This window comes from Hylaeus anthracinus, unplaced genomic scaffold (genome assembly GCF_026225885.1).
Source record: "Hylaeus anthracinus isolate JK02 unplaced genomic scaffold, UHH_iyHylAnth1.0_haploid 11982, whole genome shotgun sequence".
Classification (NCBI taxonomy): Eukaryota; Metazoa; Arthropoda; class Insecta; order Hymenoptera; family Colletidae; genus Hylaeus; species Hylaeus anthracinus.
This window is the reverse complement of record NW_026534330.1, coordinates 3,412,205-3,437,317: the sequence shown is the minus strand read 5'-3', so window position 1 is coordinate 3,437,317 and position 25,113 is coordinate 3,412,205. Positions and strand designations below refer to the sequence as shown.

General features: G+C 44.2%; 1 protein-coding gene and 1 long non-coding RNA gene across 3 annotated transcripts; both read left to right on the top strand.

Moving 5' to 3' along the window:
- Window positions 1-680: 680 nt before the first annotated feature.
- Window positions 681-10,879, top strand: LOC128886220 (uncharacterized). 2 transcript variants are annotated; one of them, XR_008459782.1, is made up of 3 exons: window positions 681-1,320; window positions 4,853-6,127; window positions 6,809-10,879. XR_008459782.1 is itself a non-coding variant. In XM_054140922.1 (2 exons), the coding sequence occupies exons 1-2, from the start codon at window positions 1,213-1,215 to the stop codon at window positions 5,144-5,146; spliced, it is 402 nt and encodes a 133-aa protein (XP_053996897.1). In that variant the 5' UTR covers window positions 681-1,212; the 3' UTR covers window positions 5,147-10,879. The 2 variants fall into 2 exon arrangements, 1 of the variants encoding a protein (XP_053996897.1); XM_054140922.1 differs by having other exon boundaries at window positions 4,853-10,879.
- A 10,825-nt stretch (window positions 10,880-21,704) lies between these two features.
- On the top strand, window positions 21,705-24,499 carry LOC128886226 (uncharacterized). The gene is made up of 2 exons (XR_008459783.1): window positions 21,705-22,968; window positions 24,067-24,499. It is a non-coding gene; the product is annotated as an uncharacterized LOC128886226 (long non-coding RNA).
- Window positions 24,500-25,113: the final 614 nt, after the last annotated feature.

Below are 25,113 nucleotides of genomic sequence, written 5' to 3'. Positions count from 1 at the left end.
CAACATTCGATTCCATGCGCACTCGAAACAGAGCACGCGATTACTTTTCAATTTCAAGGCCGTGCGTCAAAGAAGATAACGTAAAAGGTCAGTATCGCGAATAGGCTCGTAAATCGTTACCGCGGATACAGTAATATTTCTTTACGGTTTACGTCATAAGACTTCTATTTAAGCGTTACGCATCACTATCATCCGTTGAACGTCGTTACCGATATCTTAACGATGGCATCACGTGACCAAAACCCAATGATAGGCAAATGTTGCCATTCGAAATAGTTGCTCGCAACCCTTGCTCGTTTAACCTCTCGTAAATACAAGGCGTCGACGAAACGCACAGCTCTGGAAACGTTTCGACGGTTAGCAATTTACCGGACGACCTTGGGCCTATCGCACCGGGCAGTCAAAGAGTCGAGGACAGGTCGCGATGGATCAAGAAGGAGTTCCTCACCGACGGCGATATCCTTTTGTGGGAACGCAGCGCCACTTGGAACGCTGACGTACCAGAAGGGTGTTACGCGGGTACGTGAGATCCAGCAGGAACCCTCGCCAGAAAATCAATCCCGAGACGTCATGCCGTCGTGTGTATCAACATTGGAAAATCAATGGTAACCCGTGACGTAGGAGTCCCGCCTCAGGACGGACCAATAAGCTGGTCCTCTCGTCCCCACCGAGTCGAGCTTTTACACCTAACCACACGGCCGCCGGCGTGCTCATTCCGTAGCAGACAGCTGCCCAGACCGGACGCGCGTGTATTCGAACCTCGTTGAAAAGGCAACGCACGCCGAGAGCTACCCGTGAAATCAACACGACGTGTATGCAGTTTTCCAGTCGACACAGCACCGGGAGCAACAACACTCTACCGATCCGCTAGTACCAGCCGAACCGAGCCTGAACGCTGACGCTCCAGAACGATCGATCCGATTCCGAGTCGAATCAGCAGAAGATCCTGCGCGAATTTCTGCCCTGAAACGAAGAATTCCCTTTTCCACTTTTGCCGCCAAAGACGGTCCCGGGTCCAGCGAAGCGCCGAGTGGTCGCCGATCGCCCGCTGGGATAAGCCTCTCGAGGGTGCAGAGCTCGCTCAATTCGAAGTTTCCGGAGAAACGGTGGGAGAGAGACGGCGACTGGTGGCACAGACCGTGAGAAACGGGACGTTCCTTCCAGAGGAATAAAGAGGAAGAGAGTGCGCGCTAACGAGTGCCGGCTACCGAGATGGCGTTTATGATGCCCGTGGTGAAAAACGAGTGGGACATTTACAAGACAAATCGCAACCGACGATCCTCGGAGTGCTCCAATCCTCAGACCTGTCGCAGCAGGAAGGTGAGTGATCTCGATCAATGGAAAAAAAGAAAACACGAGTTCGCGCGCTATTTGACAGCACCGAGACTTAGATAGATAGATAGATAGCGCCAGGTATTTTAAAAGGAAATTTTTGCTTTGTAAAATAAATAATACTTTCGTTGCATGGAGAATAGCGTTTCATATAGAAGTTCTTAGTTCAAGTCATCGCTGAAGCTTATCTAGCGGCTACTGTTCCGGTCGTGACGCTATTAATCATTTCTTGAACGATCTCCAATTACTCGGTAACTCATTAGCGTATAATTAGTTTAATCGATTGCCTTCAGCGATTGATAGCGTCACGTTTATTGCTAGACTCGCTAAATATGCTTTACCGAGTTCGATTATCGATCCAGGTTGGATTGTAATTTCATCGAATTTAGTACTATTTTTTGTGTAAATTTTGAGCCAATGCCAAACAGCCTGGTTAACGCAGTTTGGAAACAGAACCGTTTCGCGTTAACGACTCTCTCGCTCGGTTAAGCTCGCGTCAAAGTCACGTTTCGATTCGGTTAGTCTCGTGAGCTGAACGCGTGTAGTTGCACAGTTTTTAAAGAGAAACGTTGCTCGTCGCTGGAAACTACGTTCTACTGGTCAACTTATCGCTCCAACGATAAAAGAGTTGGTATTCGGTAGGCCGAGTTTCCAGTTCGTTGAGAAAATTTGGCGCGTAATCGTCCTCTTCTGAGAACGTCCTGGCGTTCCTGATGGTTTACGGTTGTTTATTTATTCGAAACATACGTCAGGATGGGTTTCGGAGCAGATTGTAGTAGTTAAATGGTTTCAACGTGGTAGAAATGTTCGACGCGTCAAAACCCTGAACCGGGAACGATGAACAGCGATTGGTATTCAGGACCACGCGCCTCGTCGAGCGAATTTAAGCATCGAATATTTCGAGCGAACCGTATGCGATCAAGAATGTCGTTTAGCCATAATTTCACGCTTACTCGGCTCGATGATTACACGCGACGAAAGCGACTCTCGACGACAGATGACAAAAGAGCACGGCGTTTATTTTGCCCGCGTTGCTTCGGTGAGGTAATCCTTGTTGACAGTCTTATTTCGCTGACGAAGACAACAGAGTGAAGAGCACGTCGCTGTCCTTTCGGCGTTAACGCAAAATGGTTTTGAATTGGGTGGACTCTATATTTCTTGGTTCCCCGACTGTCCTTGTTAGGCTAGTTTGTAATCAGTGGGGCGTATATCATCGAGCTGATATCTATAGCTCTTCCCGGCGTGACGCGCAGTTGCACAACTTCGATTCTCAATTTCGTAATGCGTCATGCAGTGATATCTCTCTTCTCACGTGAATTCTCGCTCGGGGCACCCTTATCGGATGTCTTATTCGTTCCATAATCTCATATGTCATCGATAACGGAGACACCAGTTTACGAAGTCGAACGCGAAGAACGAGAAATCGTATCGTCAATCTGGCGTGTAGACCATCTTATCGATGTGCATTGTTCGATGTAAATCTCTGTAACCATTACGGCGAATAAAAAAGGCGAGCGTAGCGAATGATAACAGCGAGCGCGAAGATAAGCCTTATCGGATCTTTCATCGGATTATTACAGGTTCTAACGGGTATGCAAAGTGGAAGCAGCAAGAAGAAATCGCGAGCGCTTCTCGACCGTTTCCTTTCATTTTTCGACCGACATTGACATGAAAATGATACCGTCGATCGATAGTCGCGTCATTACAAATGCTGATGGAATCTGGTCGAATCGAAATATAGTCGAAGGTGATGGAGCGCTCGCTGATGGTGTTCTCTTCTCGCACACCAGAAGAGAAAGATAGAGAGATCGTAGATTGCGTGAAGCTGCAAATCGCGTTAATCGATAACTACCGGCTCGAGAGAGATAGTTATCGCTGCAATGCTGGGCGCGAAAATTGCAGGTCTGGCTCTGTTCTGGTATTGTACTTTCAATTACGCGTGCTAGGTGTCTCGTACAGCGATGCTCGTTCACAGTTCCGTCCAATTTCGAAGCATAGCGCCATCGATTGTGTCGCGAGAGGCTATTTCGACTCCACTTGCGAGGGATCATCCCCCACCCCTATTCGCTGCATTTAACTGCTGCTTCTTATCGACTTTAGAGCGACGTCTAATTAGCAAGCCGATAGGGAGTATCAAATACGGAGGCATCCGAGTCGAGGACAGCACAGCTTAAATTTCGTTCACCTGTTTTTCAGGTTGTCAGAGACCGGTTCCAAGTCCCGTGACTATCTAATATACGTTATTGTGCAGGTCGACAACTTGGAAAGATCCTTGGGGGTGGGAAAAGTGGTTCAGTCTCTGTGAACTCGGTTTCCTCTACATTTCCTCGAATGCTTCTTTTCGAATGGACATTTTCTATCACTCTGTACTTTTTCCTGCATTCGATGACGAAACAGGGTTCTTGAGAAGCGAATGAGATCGTTGCTTCCAGGAAATGCGACTGACCGTTGTCGCAAATAGGTGCTAAGACATTTCATTTCATCCGATGCAAGGCCACGTGTCTCGATTCGACTGCATCTGATGGCAGGGAGAGAGGGACAGTTATGCAATCGAGTATAATCTGTGGCGAGAAATTCACCGTGGCCGCGGTCATGGCGCACGTGCACACGCGTGGCTTTGATTATTTGATGCGAAGGGACACGTCGTTTGGCAACCGCTGTTCGATTCTAGAATTACCTAGAGAATCAGGTCTTGCGCCGCGACGCTCCGCTAGATTCGCTCGAGGAATGTTGCTTACCGATTCGATCCGATCGCTAACCATCCGATATGTTTCACATTTCGTTTCTGGTAAAAGTCCACCTGCGTAAAAGGGTCAAGCTTCGATGATTTCAAATTGTAAACATACCAAGAATACCCAGATTACGTAAACATCGTGACGTGTCGTTTATATAACTATATTTACGTAACGTATTCTCTTTACGATTACTCGTAGAATAAGTCAATAAAGTTTGATCGTTTCATCTACTTCTCTGAGAGTTGCTGTACTATGCAGCATTTGGTCGGCAGACATGAAAAAAATTCGAAAGTCGTAATAGATGCGCGAACAGACGTTTAATCTTCGCAGCCGAGTCGAATATGAAGTATAGGTTCCCAGTGAAAGTAGTCGAGTCCTTGCGCGTTTTGAAAGGAGGCGTCTGTATCGAGAAACAAGACGAAAACGAAGGTTTCGAAAGACCCGACGCGCAAACTTTGGATTTCTATCGCGTTTGACACTGGTGAGTCAGACCGTTACTTCTCAAGTATTCCGCGCGATTCCGATGACGAAGACACGCCGTCGGTCACGGACTACGTCGAATCGATTAACAGAAATTTATTTTATTTATATGCGTTGGATATTTACGCAGGTTTCAAGCCTTAAGAAAAAACGCTCAGGTATTCGGTCGCTATTGACCCGAGGGTCTCAAACCACCCAAAATCAAACTTTCGAATTATAATCTAACGGTTTTTTTCGCGAAACTCCAACGATATGTTCGTTAGCAATAGCCAGAAAATTAACGTGGAAATGTTGTCTGTTGACAGGTGTCGGAATGCTCAAAGTCGGAGGGTCCGTCGTTGTCGACGTCGCCAGGTTCAGACTTCCTGACGTCGCCGGCGCACCGTTCGGTGCCCCTCACCTCCAGGCACTTCTCGAGGACATCCTCGAGGGCGTCTCAGAGCTCGTTGCAGAGCCCGAGCAAAAGCACCGGGTCGTCGCCGCCAAAGACGGGCAGCTCGAACTCCTTGAACAAGTTCCACAATCGGTTGGTGGACAAGTTGAAGAGGTCGTTGAGGAAGGCTGAGGAGTGCGGGGAGGACCAGAGGAACTTGTCGTGAAACAGCCAAGGGGTTTTGGGCCGGCCACCGATCCCCGGCTCGAAACCGATCGAGATCCGACGCACCTCCGCACCCGTTACCGCGTCCGAGACGAGCACCGACGCGGTGGCACGATCGTGCCCGGATCCGCCGCCTTCGGCATGGTAGACGACAGCTGACGAACAGGAAGAAGATGGGGGAGTCCAGTGTCCCCGTCACAGGCGACGATGATCGACCCTGTGACAAGTCAAGACTCGATTTCGACGATCGTCGCTATCGCGAAACACCAGCGAAAACAAGAGTCAGGGGGCCAGAAATGACGTCAGGGTGGACGATCGCGATGATCGACTACCGGGGATGAAAGTCCATGGACGTCTCGGAAGATCGAGAACCGTTTCGAGTTCTCCGGTCTCCTCGACGCGAGGGGAGGCCTGGGGAGAGTTCGTGTCGGCGTTTCCAGCAGCCGAACAACCTGACCAGTAGGTTGCACTCGTCCTTGCTCTCTTCTACGTTCCTCCTCCGCCGATCGCAGAAACGCATCGTTAAATAACCAAACACCCGGTCCTCTCTTTCGTTCGATGATTCATAGTCACGGGAGACGATGAAAGATCAAACCGAGCAACGCCCGAAGATGATCCGGAAGAAATCGTTTCGCTCGTTTAGTTTCCGATGAAAGATCAAACCGAGAAAATTACAGCCGATTCGATGCACGCCGCGATCTTCCCTTCCCAATCCGTTGATTTTGGTCGGATTAATCGCGATCGGCGCTTGGATAACTGTGAGAATCTGTTTAGGGTTAACGCCAAGAGGAAAGAGATAAATTGTGAGAGAGAGATTGAGAGAGCCGCTGCGAGCAATCTCTGGGAAGGAGCGGTCGGATGAACGAACGGGAACGAGAACGGGTCTCTCTAGCCGAGACCGTGGAGCTCCTTCGCGATCGAAGATCACTAGGGCGAGCACCGCCGGGAACGAGCTGGAACCAGGAAGAACCCAGCGAAAGAGGTACATAATTACCACTGGAATATTCGCCGTGGATGTCCGGGGTGCACGTTCAGAGGTGTATATACGTACATCGCGTTGATTTGGCACGCGTAAGTCGCAACGGTTCGCGAAATCGAAACAGGACCTCCGCGCCCGTACCTAAAGTTCCTTCGTTGTACATTATCGCGCGTATAGAATCCTAACACTCTGACGACCACAAGTTTCCAACTCGTTAAAGCTTTCAGACTTCTCAAATTTTTCTATCCGATATTTCTCGAAGATTCGCAAACGTTTTTCCCTTCGGAAAAGCTACTATTCTTTGCTTGCTTCTTGTCGAATTGGTACCTAAACAGTAATTACAAAACTTAGAAACGATTTCGATAGTTGAACCCATCGAAGTAACGAAGGCCGTCAGAGCGTTAACGAAGACTTTCATACGAGTGTTGCTACGCGACTTTTGCTTTTCGCTCTCCAGAAACTAACGATTAGTCGCGTGAACCGATCGTGCCGGGAATATCGTGCGAATCCTAACCATTACGTTTTCGTGCGACATGTATCGCTGCCCGGTTATAGTAACCCCTCCCTCTGGTTCCAAGTTCTCACGTAAACGTTTCCCCGATCGTTATTCGAAAAATGTCTCGTCTTTTCTAATCGTGTTTCACGCAACTGGTAACCATGATGAATATGTTTTTGGAACATTAGGACACGCAGAAACGAAAGAGCGACTAAACGGGGGCGTGACTCGCGTCGAAGCGAACGGGGTTCCGGTAAGAGCTTCTCGCATGCGGACGCAACCGGAAACGCTCGTTTTCATCGTTAAGATTACTTGCTGCCTCCTGAAGGGAATGCGCGAGCATGCGTGCGCGCAGAAACTGCGAAGGGATGCACAGAGTCGCGAATGCGTATATTTACAATCGCATACCAGAGTTGGGCAGTAATTCATCATCGTATTGTGATTCACTCTTTGTAATCGATTAATCGAAGTAATCGTGATGATAATAATAATGATAACGATCATTCATCGATCGCTCGTCGCTAAGATTAAGTAGATTAATCGGAGATTAATATCGTTCAACGAAGGATTACTTTAGCTTTTCTTATTATTAACTTATCGATTCGATCGCAATAAAAAATAAGAACTCTCGTCATCAATGATTAACCCCTTAACTGCGTAAAAAAAAAAAAAAAGAAAAAAATTAAACGCAGCGCGAACGGGCTTCCCGTTTTATGTCGCTTAAGTGTATCGTTGCGTAACCTGCGTTACGAGTTCGTAATGTTTCTTTTCTTTCGGTTTTGTATACGGATGAACAAATGTACGCATCGAATTTACATTCTTTGCGTTGACGTTGGCGTTCAAAAATGCATAATGGACGTGGCAGCTAAGGGATTAACGAGTCAATCGCGTCCGATGATTGCATTCCTTTTGATTATTTGTGTTACTCGTTAATTATAACTATCGATTAGACGGTTAATATAGTCGTCGGTCACTAATCGGATTACATTTTGCCCAACACTGTCGCGTACACACATATACACGGTATATGGAGCTAGTGAGAGAATGGAAGCCTAAGAAAAAAACATAATTTTAACCATGTAACGTTCAAGCGTGATTAATTGTACTTACAAACGTGAATATTTATTCAAAACTTTTCTTATTTTGTTCCCGCGTCTGTTGTACAGGATGTCGCGAAATGCGTGGCACAATTCGAACTTCACGCCAAACAAGATATTTTGACCGCGTCGATACGATAACGCGGATATCTTGCGAATTTCCGAACGTCGTCCAAGTGCTGGCGAGAAACGCTTGGTAACAATTTATGCCGCGAAAGAGATATTTTCTTGATACGATCTTCGCAATGTATCGAGCCGCATCATAGCGCTTTCCCTCTGTCCCGCGCCCGAGGTATTCGATTATTATTACTGTTTCTATTAGCCATTACGAAGCATTTGTTAACTTCTTGTATAGTATAATGTATTTTACTTCCGTCGAAATGAGCGGTCAAGTCTGTTATTCGTTGTATCGCCGAGCAATCTCTTTAAAAGATGATGAATGGGGGACGAAGGTGGAAGTGTTGTCGAGATTCGGACGCAGAACGACATCTTCCAAAGGCATCGAATGAAATCACAGAGATACCTTACGTACAATTACGGGAAAACGAACAGAAAAATCGTGTTTCATTTTCCTCTAGAATCTGTTCGCGGCACGACGAAGAAATTCGAAACCAAAGAGAGTCTCTGGTTCCGTGAAAATGTTTCTTTATCGATCGTAAACGTTTCAATATTTTTGTTTTTTATACGGAGAACTCGGGTGATCTCGTCGATCGTGATGACACCCCGAATATCTATCGACTGTTTCCTTTCTTTTTTTTAATTCGACAGTATTAAGTCATTTGCGTAAGATAGAATGTATACGTCCTAGACGAGAAGCTAACACTGTGCGACATCTTCTGCGTCCGCTTTGACTATTTTTCTTTTATCATTTTTCGAAGCGAGAGAAATTTGTTCGCGCGCTTTCGCTTGTCGTTTAACGAAATTACGAAGTGGGAGCAACTAAACGATACCGCGTGTAACTCTGTGATACCGTAAGCTATAAGGTAGAATTATTTTGCAACGATCAAAGAAAACAAAACGAAAACTGTAAAAAAAGAAAAAAATAGAAGCGAAGGAGTATAGTCGGCGGAGATGTTATATTGTTACGACGAAAATTCGTACGAACGCTTTGGTTCGGGATCAATTCCTTACGAAGAACGGATTCGAAAAGACCTTCACCATTTTGCAATCTCAGGTTTCGTTATCGAGCTATAAGCAATTAGATCAGCTGATTGGAATTCAAACTTTGAACCTTAATCATTCGCATCTCGATGACAAAGCTTCGGATCGTAAAATGATATAGGACATTGCCATTTCTTTTCTATTTGCGAGCGTCGAAGCCGATTCAACGTGTTTTCCTCGAAGCAATAAAGGTTTAACGCGAGACAAGAAATATTCAACGATAATAGATTTTGAACTTTAAGCAAGACGGTCGTGTCCTGCGTATTTTTTGAGAGACGGAGCGGTTGAAGCGGTGAAAGAAAGAGGATCGGATAAGAACGAGAAGGAGAACAGAGCTTACGAAAATAATGCTAGAATGTCGCGCGATGGATTTAATAACGCAAACGTTGCCGTTACATGTAAGACTGCTTTAGAAACAGAAGAAACAAATAGAATTATTGGTCGGATGTTACATTGTGGTGCTGGATTGAAGTTTGGGAACGCGCGAAGGATCCTGAATTTTGTCCGGATCCTTCGCGGTGATTCTCGAAATTCCGTCGGATGATTTGTACTGATGAAAACAAAAAAATGGTGTTACTAGAGTTTAGGGATTGACGAGATAATACGATCTATTTATTACGGCGGCCTCGGACCGCGGAGTAAACGTGGATTGGGACTATTGATTTCTTTGCCTTATCTACTTAAAATGTTCGCGGAACTGGTAAACGTTTACTTTTTAATCGTATCGCGACAAGCTTATAAACAGTCGATATTGTAGTTGGACTTTTACGGCTCGATCCACTTTCATTCTACGGTCGCAACGTTCGCGCGATTACAAAGCTATACAAATATATATTATATGTATACACACTTAAACACACATTATATATGTATATTTATTATTCGACGACTTGACTATTTTTTCTATTACTGTTTCAAGTACTTTATTATTATTCGTTATACCTCACTCGGGACATTTTGAGCTGATTTTTAGCGCGTGGTTGAGAAGACAAGGCGTGACACCTAACCAAGTCCTCGAGCTAAGTGTTCGTAAATTTGTAGTCGATTGATGGCACCTGTGTGCCAAGTTTCACACTGGAGAGGTGTGTTTCGATCGGAGATGGGCAAGAGTTTTAGAAATAAAAATTTTTAATAATGACTAAAAGATCAACAACTGTATTCTATCGAGTAAACGTCACGAATAAATTGCTACACGTTGGTTTCCTTCAAAGTTTTGCCCATCTTTGAAACTCGAGTCACGTACCGTGTTGTATTCGTTCATTGTTTAGAAGATTTTATACTGTATAATAAAGTCGCTTAATCGCGTCATGTTGCCAAACTGATATCAAGATAATAACTTTTCTCTCTATTTCGCCAACGTATCGCTGCTAGCTCGAGGCCTTTCTCCTCACCCACGACGATTGAATGTCACTGCCAAAATCCCCCAGAATTAAGTGAAAATGTAGCGTGCGTGGTCGAAAGACTCGAAAACCGGCTGTTGTCGCCTTTTCCCCAACAGTCTGTTCTTATTCTGCCGCCACGGGCCTCTAGCATCCCCCGATTAGATTTCGACATTCTATATTGTGTATTTATTTCTTTTTTCTTTTTTTTTTTTTTGTACGAATAGCGGCTTTCGTTGTCGAGAAAGAAAAAGACCCGTGTCGCTCGCTTTTCTTCGATCGATGCTTTTGGAGAAATTGAAACGAAAAAAGTAAGGATCGATAGAAGGCGTAGAAAATTACGATGCGTACGACGTATCCAGGCATACCCGCAGTTTCATCGAAAGGCGAAAAAATTGTAACGAAAAAGCGAGACGGCGGGTGCACATTCCATAAATTTAATTATTCATACCTGTCTAAAATAATAAATCTGTTTGATAAGACATTCACGTAAGATAATTACACGCGACGATGATAATAAATGAATAATATATCTAAAGTTTGAAAGCTTACAATAGACTCGGTTTACCATTATTATGTATCGTGATTTTTATGTCATGTTCAATAAATGAGTTTTAAAATATCTTTCGATCTGTTCATTTCCCGTGAAACGCGATCCCGTTACGTAAGCAATGTTGCTTTCGGCGTGCGTAACCAGTAATGCTGCAACAGATTCAAGGATTTCGTTTGCAGTCCCGGCAGACCATTGAAATAATTCTTTGGTAATGAGTCACGCATCGGATCTAAAATTACGACGGATCGCTCAAGTCGGCGATGACACGTGAAAATGACTATCCGATACTCAACTGACGCGGAATAATTATGATTCACGATTAACGGATTCTTCGGATACGATTTATCGACGTTGTCGTCAATTCAGATCGCGATTACAATGAAATCATTGTACGATACGAAGTTATCGGTCATCGGTGATACGTGTGCTTTGACGAGGAAATTAAATCAGAGAAATGGTGCATCGTTCGCGAACCTTCGCGAATGATAAGCGATGGACTCGAGCCAATCCCACGATCGTTGATACCGATACACATCAATCTCCGAGCATTGTGTTGAGGTATCGATCACGTATCAAAATAAGTTGTCATTGCTATTAATAACATGTACCTGTTGATATTTTTTGTAATAGAGATAGTCGGTATCGTAATTTCTAGTAATCCTTCATTTAGAGTACTCTAATATCTAATTCTAATTCGCTCGAATAATTTTAATTATCCCCTACGCGTTATATTTGCATGAGCTTTCATCTTTCGAAACCGATCGTCCAATTTCGTTCGAATTCATGTTTCAATTAACGTTGATATCGTTATACACGCAAATCAAAGTCGACTCGACGATCAAACAATGGAAAGATTATTCCATCGAATAATTACTATGAAGATAAAGATGAAATACAATACAAGTAACGACTGTTATTGTTTCTGGTATCGATCACGTCTCAGACCCATCGCTGTTCACGATAGTCGTATCCTCTGGAAAGTTGGTAAGCTAATCGATATCGTCACGACTACATAAAAGATAGAAAAGCTTCCCTAGAGTTCGTTAATCCACGACTGCGATGTAACTACCTGGTGTTCGCGTAAAAACGAAATCGCATGATCTGAACGTAAGTTCATCGAGATTACCCGGTATCGAGCACAGAAAACTATCTTGTTTATGTTTACGAGGATCCAGCGTGCACTTATCTTTAGAAATTATTACACGAACGTGTCGCAACACACGGTTTACCATTAAACGGGTATATAAATTTGATGCTGTTCAGCAATTGTGTATTAACATTTATCGATTGGAGATTAAAGGTCAACTTGCCAGTAACAGTAATCAATTTCCGATATACCGTCACTCTTGTCCGCGCATACGCGATTAAAACACATTTACAATCAATGTAGATCTTATCTCGTTTATTATACATTCGCACAATGTAATTGAATGCAAAATTGTAATAAAGGGAACCTTCGCGTAAACCTTGAAATGAAAATCTTACTGTACGCGTTTACCGTGGAAATTTAAATTGCTTAAAGACATACAAACTTGGCGTTCCTACAGAATTTTATTCGTTACTTAGTTACGTTGTTATTAGTCGAATTATTCATTAATCCTTTTAATCTATATATACATTATTCATCTATTCTAATTAGCGTCATTACCAATACAAGTCCTCGATTGACATTTTACGAAATATTGCGTCACTCTTTATGCCGACAATTATTCCAGAAGTATCCTACTTATATCGTCATATTTTACGAGGAGCAATATACAGGCAAGGATGTCGGGCTATTTCGAGTGCCCGCGATTTATTACCTGTCTCCCGATTTGTACTTAATTTTAATCTGAGTGCTAGAAACCGATAGAAATTATCGATTAGGGAAGACGGTGTCGCGTACAGGGTACAATGGATGGTATGCGACGACGAGTCTTCGCGAATCGACCACCAACGTTGCGGTGTTTCCAGAACATTCGAGGAGACACTGCGCTATACCTGCGCGACGCAGCTTCCACGCTCGCAAACCAAGACGATGGGTATAGCTTTTGGTGCTCTTGCACTTAATCCAAGCCTAAGTCGCTCCAATTTAACCATAGAACTACCCTTGTAACAGCTAACAGCATACTTGGAAATGACATAGGAAATGAATATGCACGTATTATTTGCACAGTCAGGTTTGACAGAAGGACAATGGTAACTGTGCATCAACCGTTAACGTCATCGCAACCCGACGCAATCGTCTCTCTGATGTCACGCGCGAGCAAGGATCAATCGCACCTTGAAAGTTCCATTCGGCATCCAACGACGTTTGAGTTGTGAAATCGGTTACCGTTTTGCCTTTGTTATCAAAACTTTTCATAGAGATAACGCGGCTTCTTACGCAACTGAGATTCAGGGGTAATCGTTACAACGTGCTCGTGTTTACAATTGTACCGGAAAACTCTATATTGCCGTTCGGCTTATCTGCTTCGTTTCTCAGGTATGAGCGTAATCAGCGTTGTTTCGAGTAAAATGCAGGCTTATCCGTGGTTGGGTTATTTATTTTAAAAGAACCGCTTCTGAACATTGCTCCGGTATCTGAAGCCGGTATCTGAAGCGATGAATCAGGAAATCGTACGTATTTATGTAACACGGCTTTATTTCTTTGTTCTAATCAACATCGGGGATTCACGAAAAAGAACAGAAACACTGATAATCTGTATATCACACGCGGGTTTCCCCGTGCGCACCGAGTTGAACAAGGTTTTCCACGATTCTCTCCCCGTGTTAACCCTTTGCACTCCACTGGCGTCGCCATGGCGACATTATATGCACCCTGTTTCAAGTTTATTTATGGCGACACGAACGAAATTGACGAAATGAATGAATAAAATTGCGGGGAAAAAGGGACTACAACGAAACTGTACACCTGGTTATTTACAAGTATACAATTCTGTTATCAAAGCCACTCCGATCGTGGATTTTTATCGAACCATTATCGGAAACGGCGAACGCGACGTCGTATTAAGACCCTCGCATTGCGCCTGACGTTCGAGCGAGCCAGATTACAGCGAACAAGAAAGAATTTCATAATTAATCGCCACGTGATTAATTGTTACCGCCAGCGAGTAAATCCCAGCACGTATCAGCATTAATTACAGCGACCAGTCACGTATAAACAGCATACGTTGGATTGTCAGTGAAGTCGTTTTCGCTCTAAATAAAGTAGCTAGGAAAGAATTCAAATTCCAATCTCGAGTAGTAAGATATGGGAACAATGATAGGAGAAAAAGACAAAGGCTATGAATGAGGAAAGGATCTATCGTCACCTATGGTTGAAGATATATCCTAGATTCTCGCGAACCATCTTCGAAGTTCAGAATCGGAACAAGCTAACAACTGGGTTCGGATACGGGTCCAAGTTGCGAGAAGAAGCTGCGAATCGCGAATTTTTAGACACAGGAGTCCGCGACCGGTTACGCCAATGGTTTTCGCGAATGGAAATTTCCACGGCGCTTGGAGGCCTCGACTGCTTACGATGGTGTGTCACTGGCTGACTTATTAGCGCGAAAATTGCACCGGCAAAAATACTCGTTGCGAACACTGAGAACAAGGAAAATAAAATCGCGTGTACGAGCCTCACCGATGCTCATGATTCATCTGTGGTCACGGTTCGCCACGTGGATAATATCCTTTTCGAGGCAATATCGATATCGTTCTCGAATGAACGAGATGTTGCACCCAGCATGCCTAGCTTCGAACAGATGCTAGTTCGATCGTTTAGAATTTCCCAATAGGCACTTTGTACGACACTTTGGTCGTCGAGAATGGATCTTACTCTGCTTCGTTCGGTACCAAAGGTTTACCTCGCGATAAATAGATTCACGAGGAGTTACGGGACACTTAACCAGCTTTTGAGACCCAGAAGGTCCTACGGGTTAGCATGCAATAGCCAGTTTCCTACCGATTTCCATCCGATTACATCAAAGTTTGCACGAGTCGCGATTAATTGAATTTCCTTGGTAGATTCCACAGAGGCTTTCGACGGAAGCGACAGGAAGGAAGGAAGTCGAGGCAGCGCGGTGCAGTCACAGGACGACAACCACCCACGACGCCTTATCGTATCTCGTTCCGAAATATGCGCGTTCATTCAGCCGGTAGCCTCGCATCTGGCGTATGTCGGTTGGACTCGTGCAAACTGCCTACGCTCAGCTGCGTTCCATTGCACTTCCCTCGCTCTCTTTCTCCAATCTGGCATCAGCAACTGCTTCTTTCCTCCGTCACGACGTGCCGGTCGTACAGTCTGGCTAACGATTTCTCGCGGCCTTAAAGTACGCCAGGAGTTAGAATGGACAGGGTCGGCCTTGAAACGGGGAGCACTTTGTCCTTGGCCGACGAAATGATGATCGACCAGCGGTATCCCCTGTAATCGCGATGGGAAAGGGTGCACGTTCGATTGTTGGGCAGATTCCATCGTTGAATCGCGAGTTAAGCAATCGATCCCTGGTCCGATGGCGAAGGTTTCGCGCGGTTTCAGCAAATTTTCGTGCTTGAAATCGCGTAAGCGAATCATCGACGCGTTTACTTTCAGAGGTGAAATCTAACACAGCCAAGAAGGAAACAACGAACTGCTGGTAATAGTGATGCGCACGAGACGAGATAAATCCGATCTCGTCTCGATCTCGTCTCGATTTCTAGATGCGATTCGAGATCGAGATTACTTGTAACATTCGAGATCGATATCGAAATTTTTCGAAAGCAAGATCGAGATCATAAAAATCTCATCTCGTCTCGTCTCGTGCGCATTACTAGCTGGTGAAGCTTCGAGGAGTCAATTTTGGCTTTAATCCTGTGGACGAGCGCCAAGATGTACTGGACATATCGAATTAACGCGTATATAACAGTCTATTAAGATGGAATGAAATTTGTTACATGGATACTCTGCTCCAGAACTGTTCTGTCTTATCTAGCATGCCTGGTTCAAAACGATACGTAACGCGCACTATTCCAAGCATCGCTAAAGCAAACTAACGCTGATCCTCGTTGGGAAGTATCGAGGGGACTCGTGGAGACAGATTGAGGATACAGGCGAACCGTCAGTGTCCATTAGAAACTGTAGTCGCGGAATAGGAAAAGCCCCGGGACTTATTGGATTAACGTTCTTGGAGTAGTGTAGATTCCTAAGTAATCGTAGAAGACCACGAAGTTACAGGTGCCCTGGTAAAACGTGGCCCGGAAAAGAATTCAGGTCGATGGACTTTCTGGCTGATGCAGAATAGGGCCGACGATCAATACGTTCGCGCGACGATACTATTTCTAACTTGCAGCGAATTATTCTTAGAACGTAACTTCCCCTCCTGTTGGTTCGATTAAGATGCGACGTGCCTGGGAAGCTTATGAATTGCCACCGGTACTTGTGTTTACACTCGAGACGTCTCACGAGATCAAGAAGGGTTGTTGGGTCAAGAACATCATTTGCAAAGTGCATCCGTGAAACGAGATTATTTTTGCGTCATGGATTGGTCCTGGTTTACTGGTACTTGGTGTCACGACAAGTGTACAATTATTTCGATCTCATTGGAACACGTGTCCTGCGACCTTTTACGTCAAAAACTAATTGAGCTTTGCAATACTCGGGTTTCCAGACGATTCCAGGAAAGATCATGCTACAAACGTCATCGACGCAACAAAAGAGAGACGTCAAAATTACGGTAAATGAAAACCGGTTCTATTGATCAGCGTCTTTGTGGACGGTCCGCGGTTGATCGTTACTGCATTTTTAATGAATGTTACCCACGTCACGGAGTATAACGTTTTTGTCTGTTTTCGTTTGATGCGTTTTTCTCGAGAACGATATTCATGAATATGAATGATACTCTTTTGTGTTTCTCTGAACAGAAATTGTAATATATGCTTATCATAATTATTCGATGAAGAACGATGAGATAACAGCGACTCGATAAGCGTGGCGATTGACGGAGTTGGCCTACATTATCATCGGCAGAAATCATACATTATCTACATTATCATCGAGTTTCCAGAAAAGAAATGAAACTTCGCAAAATCACGATGCTCGATCGATCACGGAATGATTCGTAATTATTCGCGCGAACACGCGCGAGATAAGTAAGTTGTATCGCTTGAACTCCGTTTCAGAAAATGCATGACGTCGCAAGGCCGCGTTACATTTTACCAATTCTGCGGCTTAAGAAAGTCCTTGGTCCTTTACGAGCGAGGGAGCCTTGAGTTAAACGGATGCAGATCGAAACCGTCGCAGAGAAACCCGCGGTAACGTTTGGATTTCTTTTCACCGCGCGATTATTTCGCGCGGGCAAACAAATCCCACGCGACGAAGTGGAGGAACAAAGGGAAACGTTGAAAAATCTATTGAAAATTTTCCATTGCCACGACTGAACCGAGAGATAAGTGTCACGAGCTTTCGATTTTTGCTTCGCTCAGAGGCGACAACACCGTGTCGTTGCATTACAATTCTTAACGGCGCGGGAGTAAATTATGTGTACGATGGCCTCCAGGTTATCGAGAAGCATTATTGTCCCATCTTCGCTATTTATTGCGACAAGGAAGCAACGTGCACGTCTGCAACGCGACGCGACTTATTTCTGTTCTTATCTGCATGATTGTTAATAATAACGTGTGGCTATTGGCGCCCGTCACTGAACGATAATACACCAGCTGATCGTCGGCGGGGTCGATGGGAAAATTTGCAGCTTGCAATAACATGTTTGTCATCGCGGCATGTCGGTATTGGCGCCTAGTTTAGCAACCGGATTCATTTCTGCGCGATTTCGACCGTGTACGTAGGAGAGAGTTGGCTAACGCATACCGATCGACTATATCGCGCTTCTCCGGTTTCTTTAAAATTTAAATATAGAAAACGTTTGCAATTCCTTTATCGTTACCGAATACACGCTCGATCTCGCGATGATCACATATACGAAACAATTGAGCAATGCGAAGCACTGGCAAAAAATTGACGGATGATATTTTGTTCTGTGCATGCGGTGCACAGTTTGAGCGATCAGAAATGAATGATGCAATTTTATTTTACATGTTTTATATTCTGTAAAATTCTATCAAAATCAAGGACTCTTTCGCGTCGCAGGCTGGTTGATCTGATCTTGTTGATCAAGGTATTCAAAGATGGAGAATAGGAAGACTCGATTAGAAGCTAAAGGCCTATTGGTATCGTAAATTCTATTTCGAACTCCTGGCTGAGCACGATGCAGTTTCTCACAGTCTCGTTACCGGAAGGCATCCTTGTTCGATCCGTGACCAGATCGTTTAGAAACAGTCTCCGTTCTCTACCGACGCCAGATCGTCTGCAATCTTTCCATACCCTTATCTAGTTTAAACAGTGTCATTTGAGACTTGATAACTATGTGACTGCAAATCGCTAACCATCCCCTGGCGTCCACCCACACGAATGGCTCTATTCAATCCTTGACCCAGTCGCAACCATTCGGAAAGAGAAATAGCGTCGGGGTATATGTCTTCCAAGCACTATCAAAATACGCCAACAGACATCAGAGGGATTAGTCTCGGAATAGAACACGTATTTGCTCTCCAAAGAAATTTACAAAATATTCCCTGGTGTACGACGTATTCTGTTTCGTTAAGATTTCTCAACGATGTATACACGTTGGAAAGAGTGGTTTGAAATGTAACAACGAAACAGGATCAGGTTCTCTGTCCTTGGTAATTGTAAAAGCTTGGTGTCCATTGTGCAACGCGTTTAATGTTGATTTAAAGACATGACCCACGTCATGTTCGTGGGTTGAAAAAGAACACTTTAGCTGGATGCGTAGATCCCTGGGCGTTATCAAACGAAGCAAAGGCATTCAGCTTGCTCCTATTCACGCGTATTTCTTTTACCGACGGTTAGCTGGCCAAGCTTATTTCATTTTCATTATTCTCTTCTCTGTTCGCAAATATTTATGCGTATTATGTATCGCGCCCGTGTCACGCTTTTGTGCTATTTCTAGTTGAACAAACGCAACGTTATCGCGTTGCATTTGTAGCGGTAGCTCGTCTCTGTCGGTTCTGCCTGTTACCGATGCCAACGTCATGTTCTCCTTTGAAGCGTTCGTGTGCAAGTTTTAGATTGTAACACGAAAGATCTTGTACCGGCTCCCTTGCGATCAGGCACCGACTTGTGTGCTTCTTCCTCGACGAGTTTATTCGGCGAAAACCGGAAACGATTAGCGGTGGGAATGTAAATCCGTGCGCGCGGAGGTTGAAAGTTGCTATCTTTGGAATGTATGCAGAAAATACAGGCTGATGTAAGAAGGAGGTTGCAGAATTTAGATACGGTGGATTCCGGAGGAATCGATGTGCAGTTAATTTTAGTTGAAACAATCTGAAACGCGAAGCTTGAGAGTGCATCCTTTACTTCCTCTTCTAAAGAAAAGAACAAATGGTATGCTGGAATTATGGAGCGTAAAGAAGATTCTCTTTATCCGGCCGCAAGGTCCTCGACGAATCTGTATCGACTTATGCGTCACAAGCTTACGATACGCTAATCTTAATGTCTCTGCGTACGAGAGTATTTCCATTTATAGCGAACGTACTAATAGGCGCTAATTTCGAACGACAGTCTAACCCGGCTAATAATAAAACTGCTGGTACTTTAAATTATGAGAATACGTAAACAAGTCCCAAGAATCTCACGTTGGATGAGGTGGAAACATTGTTGGCGCAAACAAGCACAATGCTTGGCATAGAGCGCTAAGCATAGTAGAGATTCTAGAAAATCGCCGCGGATTTCCACGAATTACCAACGAGCAGTTGCTCAGGTGCAATCGCAATGTATCCATTTAATCTGTATACAACATCTGACTCACAAACACCGCGTCATCTTATCTTCCGCGTCTTTCGGGATATCTACTCATTAAAGATTGCTCTATGCTATCGTTCCCTCTGTTACAATCATAAATCATCCAAGATAATTATGCACATTTCCCCGAGCCAGAATACCGGGGCACTTTTACATCGTTCAACAACCAAACTCTACTCTCGAAACTTGGTAGACGTAGCGATTCCTACGAAGCGTCGAGGATCCGTTGGATAATCGCCCGACATTGAGACCTTTCGCGATGTCACGCGTGAAGAACGTGTACGTGTCCAATCGACATACGCGTCTGTACTTATAAGTATGCCAGTCTACCCTGTTATTTTCGGCGTAATAGCGACGCAGGTCGTCGCAGAGCGCGGCGCCTACGGCGTCGTGACGCGCCGTCTCGACACCCACGTGAACATTTTTGAAGGCGCATACTGTCACGATCGCTGCCAAATTGTTCAGTTCATCGGCAGCTGGGCCTGGGACAACAAGAGACCTATCGCAGGGGCAACGGATGCGTTTGCGTGGGCGTAGCGATTGTGCAGCGCTGCAAGGCCGAGTTACGTTTAGAATAGACAACCAACGTGCTCGATCGTCGACCAGTACTTTTTCGTCCTGACTCTAATCCTTGCACGACCACGCCATTCTAGTCGACGTAAAGTGTCGCGACGATAAAAATTTCTTCATTTGACGCGACATAGGCGTATTCTTAGATATATTCGAAAATACTTTGTTCCGGAATACAGAGTGTATCGGTTCGGTACCAACGACGCGGGGAATTCGATGCGACGTTCAATTTTCGCGCCAAGAGCGCAGGACGTCCTTAGAGAAGAAGCCAGGGTGACCACGTTAACGAGGGTGTTCGAATTAAATATCGCCTCGTGATTAGATTACACGCCAGATGAAGGGAGCGACGTAATTGGGACGAAGAAACACCGATTCCTTTCGATTTCGTCTTGTAAATTAAAAGAAAAAGTAACGAAGATGTGTAACGATTTATAAGTATAAGAAATAGAATTATAAGCATCGAAATAGAGGCTTAACCGAGTATAGAGAGTCGCATGTTTCGCGGATATAAACACGAGGATACGATAAAATCCCATAATCCTACGACGGTGGAAAGATATTACAGATTGCGATCGTCGACAATGACCCTGTTGTCTCGATGGAGTAAAATTATATAATCGATGACGTAGAATCCTGTATTTTTGGTTGCTACGTGGTACGAGACAATAATAGACTGTATTCCTTGATAAGCTAATAAGTAATAACGATACGTGCTGCTGTGACGCGTATTAGCCTGTACTCTTGACGCACGTTGCTTGCTTGGGCAGCTGTACGCGCAATTTTCCTGGATCGAATAGTTTACACGTTAATTTACACTGACCTATCCTAACTCTAACTCCACCCATGAATAGGGCGAATGACGCAGATGCAGGGATAGGCAACTGTTTATCTAAACGATCCTCCTACACCCTTCCATGGTTGCGAAAATCGCTACAATTTTACGTCTGCCATGCTGTCCTATTTGCAATCGAACGGAAGACATTCAATTTCAGCGACTCGACTCGCGGATCTATCATTTCTTCGACTGACGTGTCAAAGTTGTACGCGTCAATCAGTACCGCCTACGAGGTACGCACGCGTGAACCAGGTATGAACGAAAGGGACACCTCAATGGAAATTCGTACGGCCAGACATGCCACGCACGTCGAGATTCATAAATATGAACGTCTGTAGTTAATTCAAATTTACACATCGACGACGCAATCGATAACTATTGCAGCACGTGCAATCTAAACGAAGAGAGTATGTGCTGCGAAATATGTTTTGAATCTCGTAATCTTACATCTTCAAGAAAATAAAAAAAAAAAAATTGACAACGTCCATTCGTACAGAGCTCGATTTCGTTTGATTGATACGCGTACCCATTTTACACATTTGTAAAGTTGATCAATCGTTGAGACGTGCGCAGTTGGCGTGGACAATTATGTCCGCTTCGCATTACGTTCCCCAATTGGATTCGCGCGTACGCGAGAAGTTGGCATCTGACACTTCGAATTGTTGGTAATATCTTCATAATTGATTCACGATTCTAATCGCGTACAGCAAATAACTTCGATGCCACGATCGTTTCTAGACTAGTAGATCCGATCATTGAGTCATACATGGAAATATCGATCGGGTGATCGTAATACGCGTCCGACATGCATTCAACAAACATTTGAACAGAATCCATGTTGGCGTTTGAAGATTGAAATTTCGATGATCAAGTTTCTACTGCTTAAACTATTCAACAATTGCACAACTGTGATATAACAAACGTATTATTGTTGTTATTATTATATAACAGAAGAGCAAACATAATTCTGTAGGCGCCTCGCTCGAACAGCAGACTATAAATCTGTAATGAATACTCAGATGTTGGCATTTAATGTTCGAACAATGTTCTTACACTATATTGCGGCGCAAAACTATTGTCTCGGTCATCGATTGAGACGTAAATAGTCGATATCCTCTTCGTCTCTGCAATGACAAATTTCTTCGCATCACGCACGCGGCACGCTGCGCTTCGCGATCGCGCGTAAATTGGTCCCTGAAGATTAGCACGGTCGCCGGTTGTGAACAGTTTGGCACGATTCAGACGCGATAAATAGTTAACGGCGAGCCATGCTTATTGCCAAATATCACAGTGCTCGTGCGCAGGCGTGCATGCATTTTTAAATAAATTATCTTGGCCAGCGGCGTCTCGATAATCTCGTTAGCGACGATGTACTTTGTAACGCGTGAGTTTCCTTCGATTCCAAACCCGTGTCAATGTTCGATTCGAAAAATTTCTTCCTCCTACAACGCGTTCATTTTTGTCGACCTTGCGGACGAAAGGTTTAGAAACTTGAATAGGAGTTTGAACTTTGTGCCGCAAAGAGTTAAGCGATAGGAAGACACGTGGCACTCGCAGAATTGCTCAAGTATCATCGGGCTTTGATCGTGATAGCAGAAAGTTCGGACGGGCTGATAATCGGATCAGACGGTTCGTCAACGAAGCGACCAAGAGGCAACATAATCGGGCGAGGTTGTATCGACCTTGGTACGAGATCTTGTTGATTCTCAGCAAGGACGATATCATCTGGCTGGAAATTCTCCGTTGCCGTCTACCGCGGCCTATTCGCTCTTTTCAAGGGAAACCAGTCTTAGCCGGGCTTCTGCATCGGTTTTCTGCCCTCCGCACAGATGTCGGTGTAAGGTTCTGCCATCAACCGGTTACCGACCACTCGACCAGTTATGCAGCAGTTTAAAACTCTGAGATCGCAGCACGAGCCAGCGTTTTGTTTGCGAGGTATCTTGCAACCGGTTTCGTTATGAATGTCGCATCAGGAAGCACGCGTCCACGGTGATCCTTAGATAATTTACAGAGAATAGAATGCCATCGGTTCGAATCAATTGAACCACTTTTGATACACGAACCAACCATCATCCATCGACGCCGAGTCGATCAGGATGAAAATCGACCATCGCTCTCGCTTACATATTCCTCTCCATAGAGTACACTACGTACGTTATTTAATTATTCAATGTTTCGGTTATCTTCAGGAATATAATCACGTGTATTATTATATAAAGATTTCCATTCTTATCCTTATATTAATTTTTCATCATCGATATCATACTTTACCTTAAAGTTAAGAATGAGAATCTTTATATATTAATACACGTGTATACATATATTCCTGGAAAAGGTCACGAAATATGTTCATACGTTTTCATTTTACTCTAGAACTCTAATGACATTGAATTGTACCGATAGACGCCACGTGGACAAGATTCCAGATTAACCAATCGAATCTGTACATGTTCTTCTCGTATTTCAAAGAAACCTCTTCGATTCCCCGTACTGTCACGCCTTGCAGGTAGATTACATTGCCTCGCGAACATAAACACCGAATTCCCAGTAAGCAAAGATCGCAATGTACACTCCACGCAAATATTTGACTTAACGGAGCGGCTTTTGATTACATCCCTTTCTTTGTCGAACGATAGATTCCGTTTGTTGCGAAAGATGACTACACCTTCAATTTTATCGTTCAATTCTGTAACCGTCGATACAATCCGTTCCTAGTCGATGCGCCGGCGCGTCGAGCTTAAGTTTGCTAGACGACTTTTGACGAATCATCCATTGCGTTTGCCAAAATTCCACACCGATCTAGGCTAAACATATCCTTCAAATTTCGATCGGTTTCTATCTCTGTTTCATTGACAATTTTAATCATGTTGCATCTATAATTTAAGTAATAAACGATCTATGACGTAATATTGCGTTAGCGGTATCTCGCGAGGTGGTTTCTAGAACGAATTGCAAAGAACGGTACGCTTGTTCAACTGCGATGTTGTAACGGTTCCGAGTACATTTTCTTACAATTTTTATTTAAATACGCAGAACGGAGTTTTCCTGAATGAGAGCACCAGCCTGGCCTCCCCTCCGATCACCTTTCTACCGTATCTACGTCGTACTCAAATGACACTGAAAGCGCGGATGCAGAGAGCTCCGACCGACCGAAATCAATACCACGTTGGCCTACTACGCCGTGGCCTTCTTTTCATCTAAATCTGTTTGCCATGGAAGACAATAAAGGACAACTAAAACGGTCATCTGTACTAATTTCGTTCAAGATTTCACCGAGTCTCGTCATTGAAATTCTCGTTTAACTCGATTTAGGATAGCTATAACAATTGTTTATCTTTTTCCACTCTTCTACGTATCAAAAACAAATCAGATTATATCGTAAATTATTCGAGAATATCCAGCGACAAACTACAGTGTTAAACGTTGCTTACGCCAACGGTATTTGAATAAATTTTTAATATCGTGACTAAGCGAATACTTGCTAAGTCTAGACTTATGTGACTAATCTCTGCCTCTAAATGCTGATCATTCGTCGATTGCACGATTCGCGTTGCCGAGGATTGAGTAATTTAAAGATAAGAATGTTACGATGCAGGGATAAGCAGATCGAAAGCTTCCAATCATTAACGTAAGGTTTCTTTGGAGAAGCTCAGTCGAGAGCTTACAGAAGATCTAACAGAAGTGATGAAGCGTACGAATCGAAACTTTCCAATGGACAAACCACGAGTAATATTAACGACGATTACTCTTTGAAATTTTGAAACGAATTAGCGACAAGGAATTATATATTACGATCCAAATTAAAATTCTTATCGTTCCTTCGAATGAATCTGACCGTGTACTGCTTTGAACGTAGTGTTGTTAATCAAGGAATGCTTCGGGAAGGTTAAGGAAGTAAATACATGGAAATAACACGACTACGAGCGGTTATTATCCTTTCCCGCGCCATCGATCTTGGTCAAAGAGTCGCATGGCTAGGAACGACGCAACAGCAGGACCGTCGTCGCGACGTCCTGGCGCCCGCGACAATGTCGTCGAACCGTTTTATGTAATCCAATTAACGTCAACGATTAGTGTTAT

What these genes read in the sequence shown, in the direction of transcription:
- LOC128886220 (XM_054140922.1), top strand. Translation starts at nt 1,213, where the DNA reads ATGGCGTTTATGATGCCCGTGGTGAAAAACGAGTGGGACATTTACAAG. An exon ending in AGACCTGTCGCAGCAGGAAG is followed by an intron (nt 1,321 to 4,852) that starts GTGAGTGATCTC and finishes GTCTGTTGACAG; the next exon opens with GTGTCGGAATGCTCAAAGTC.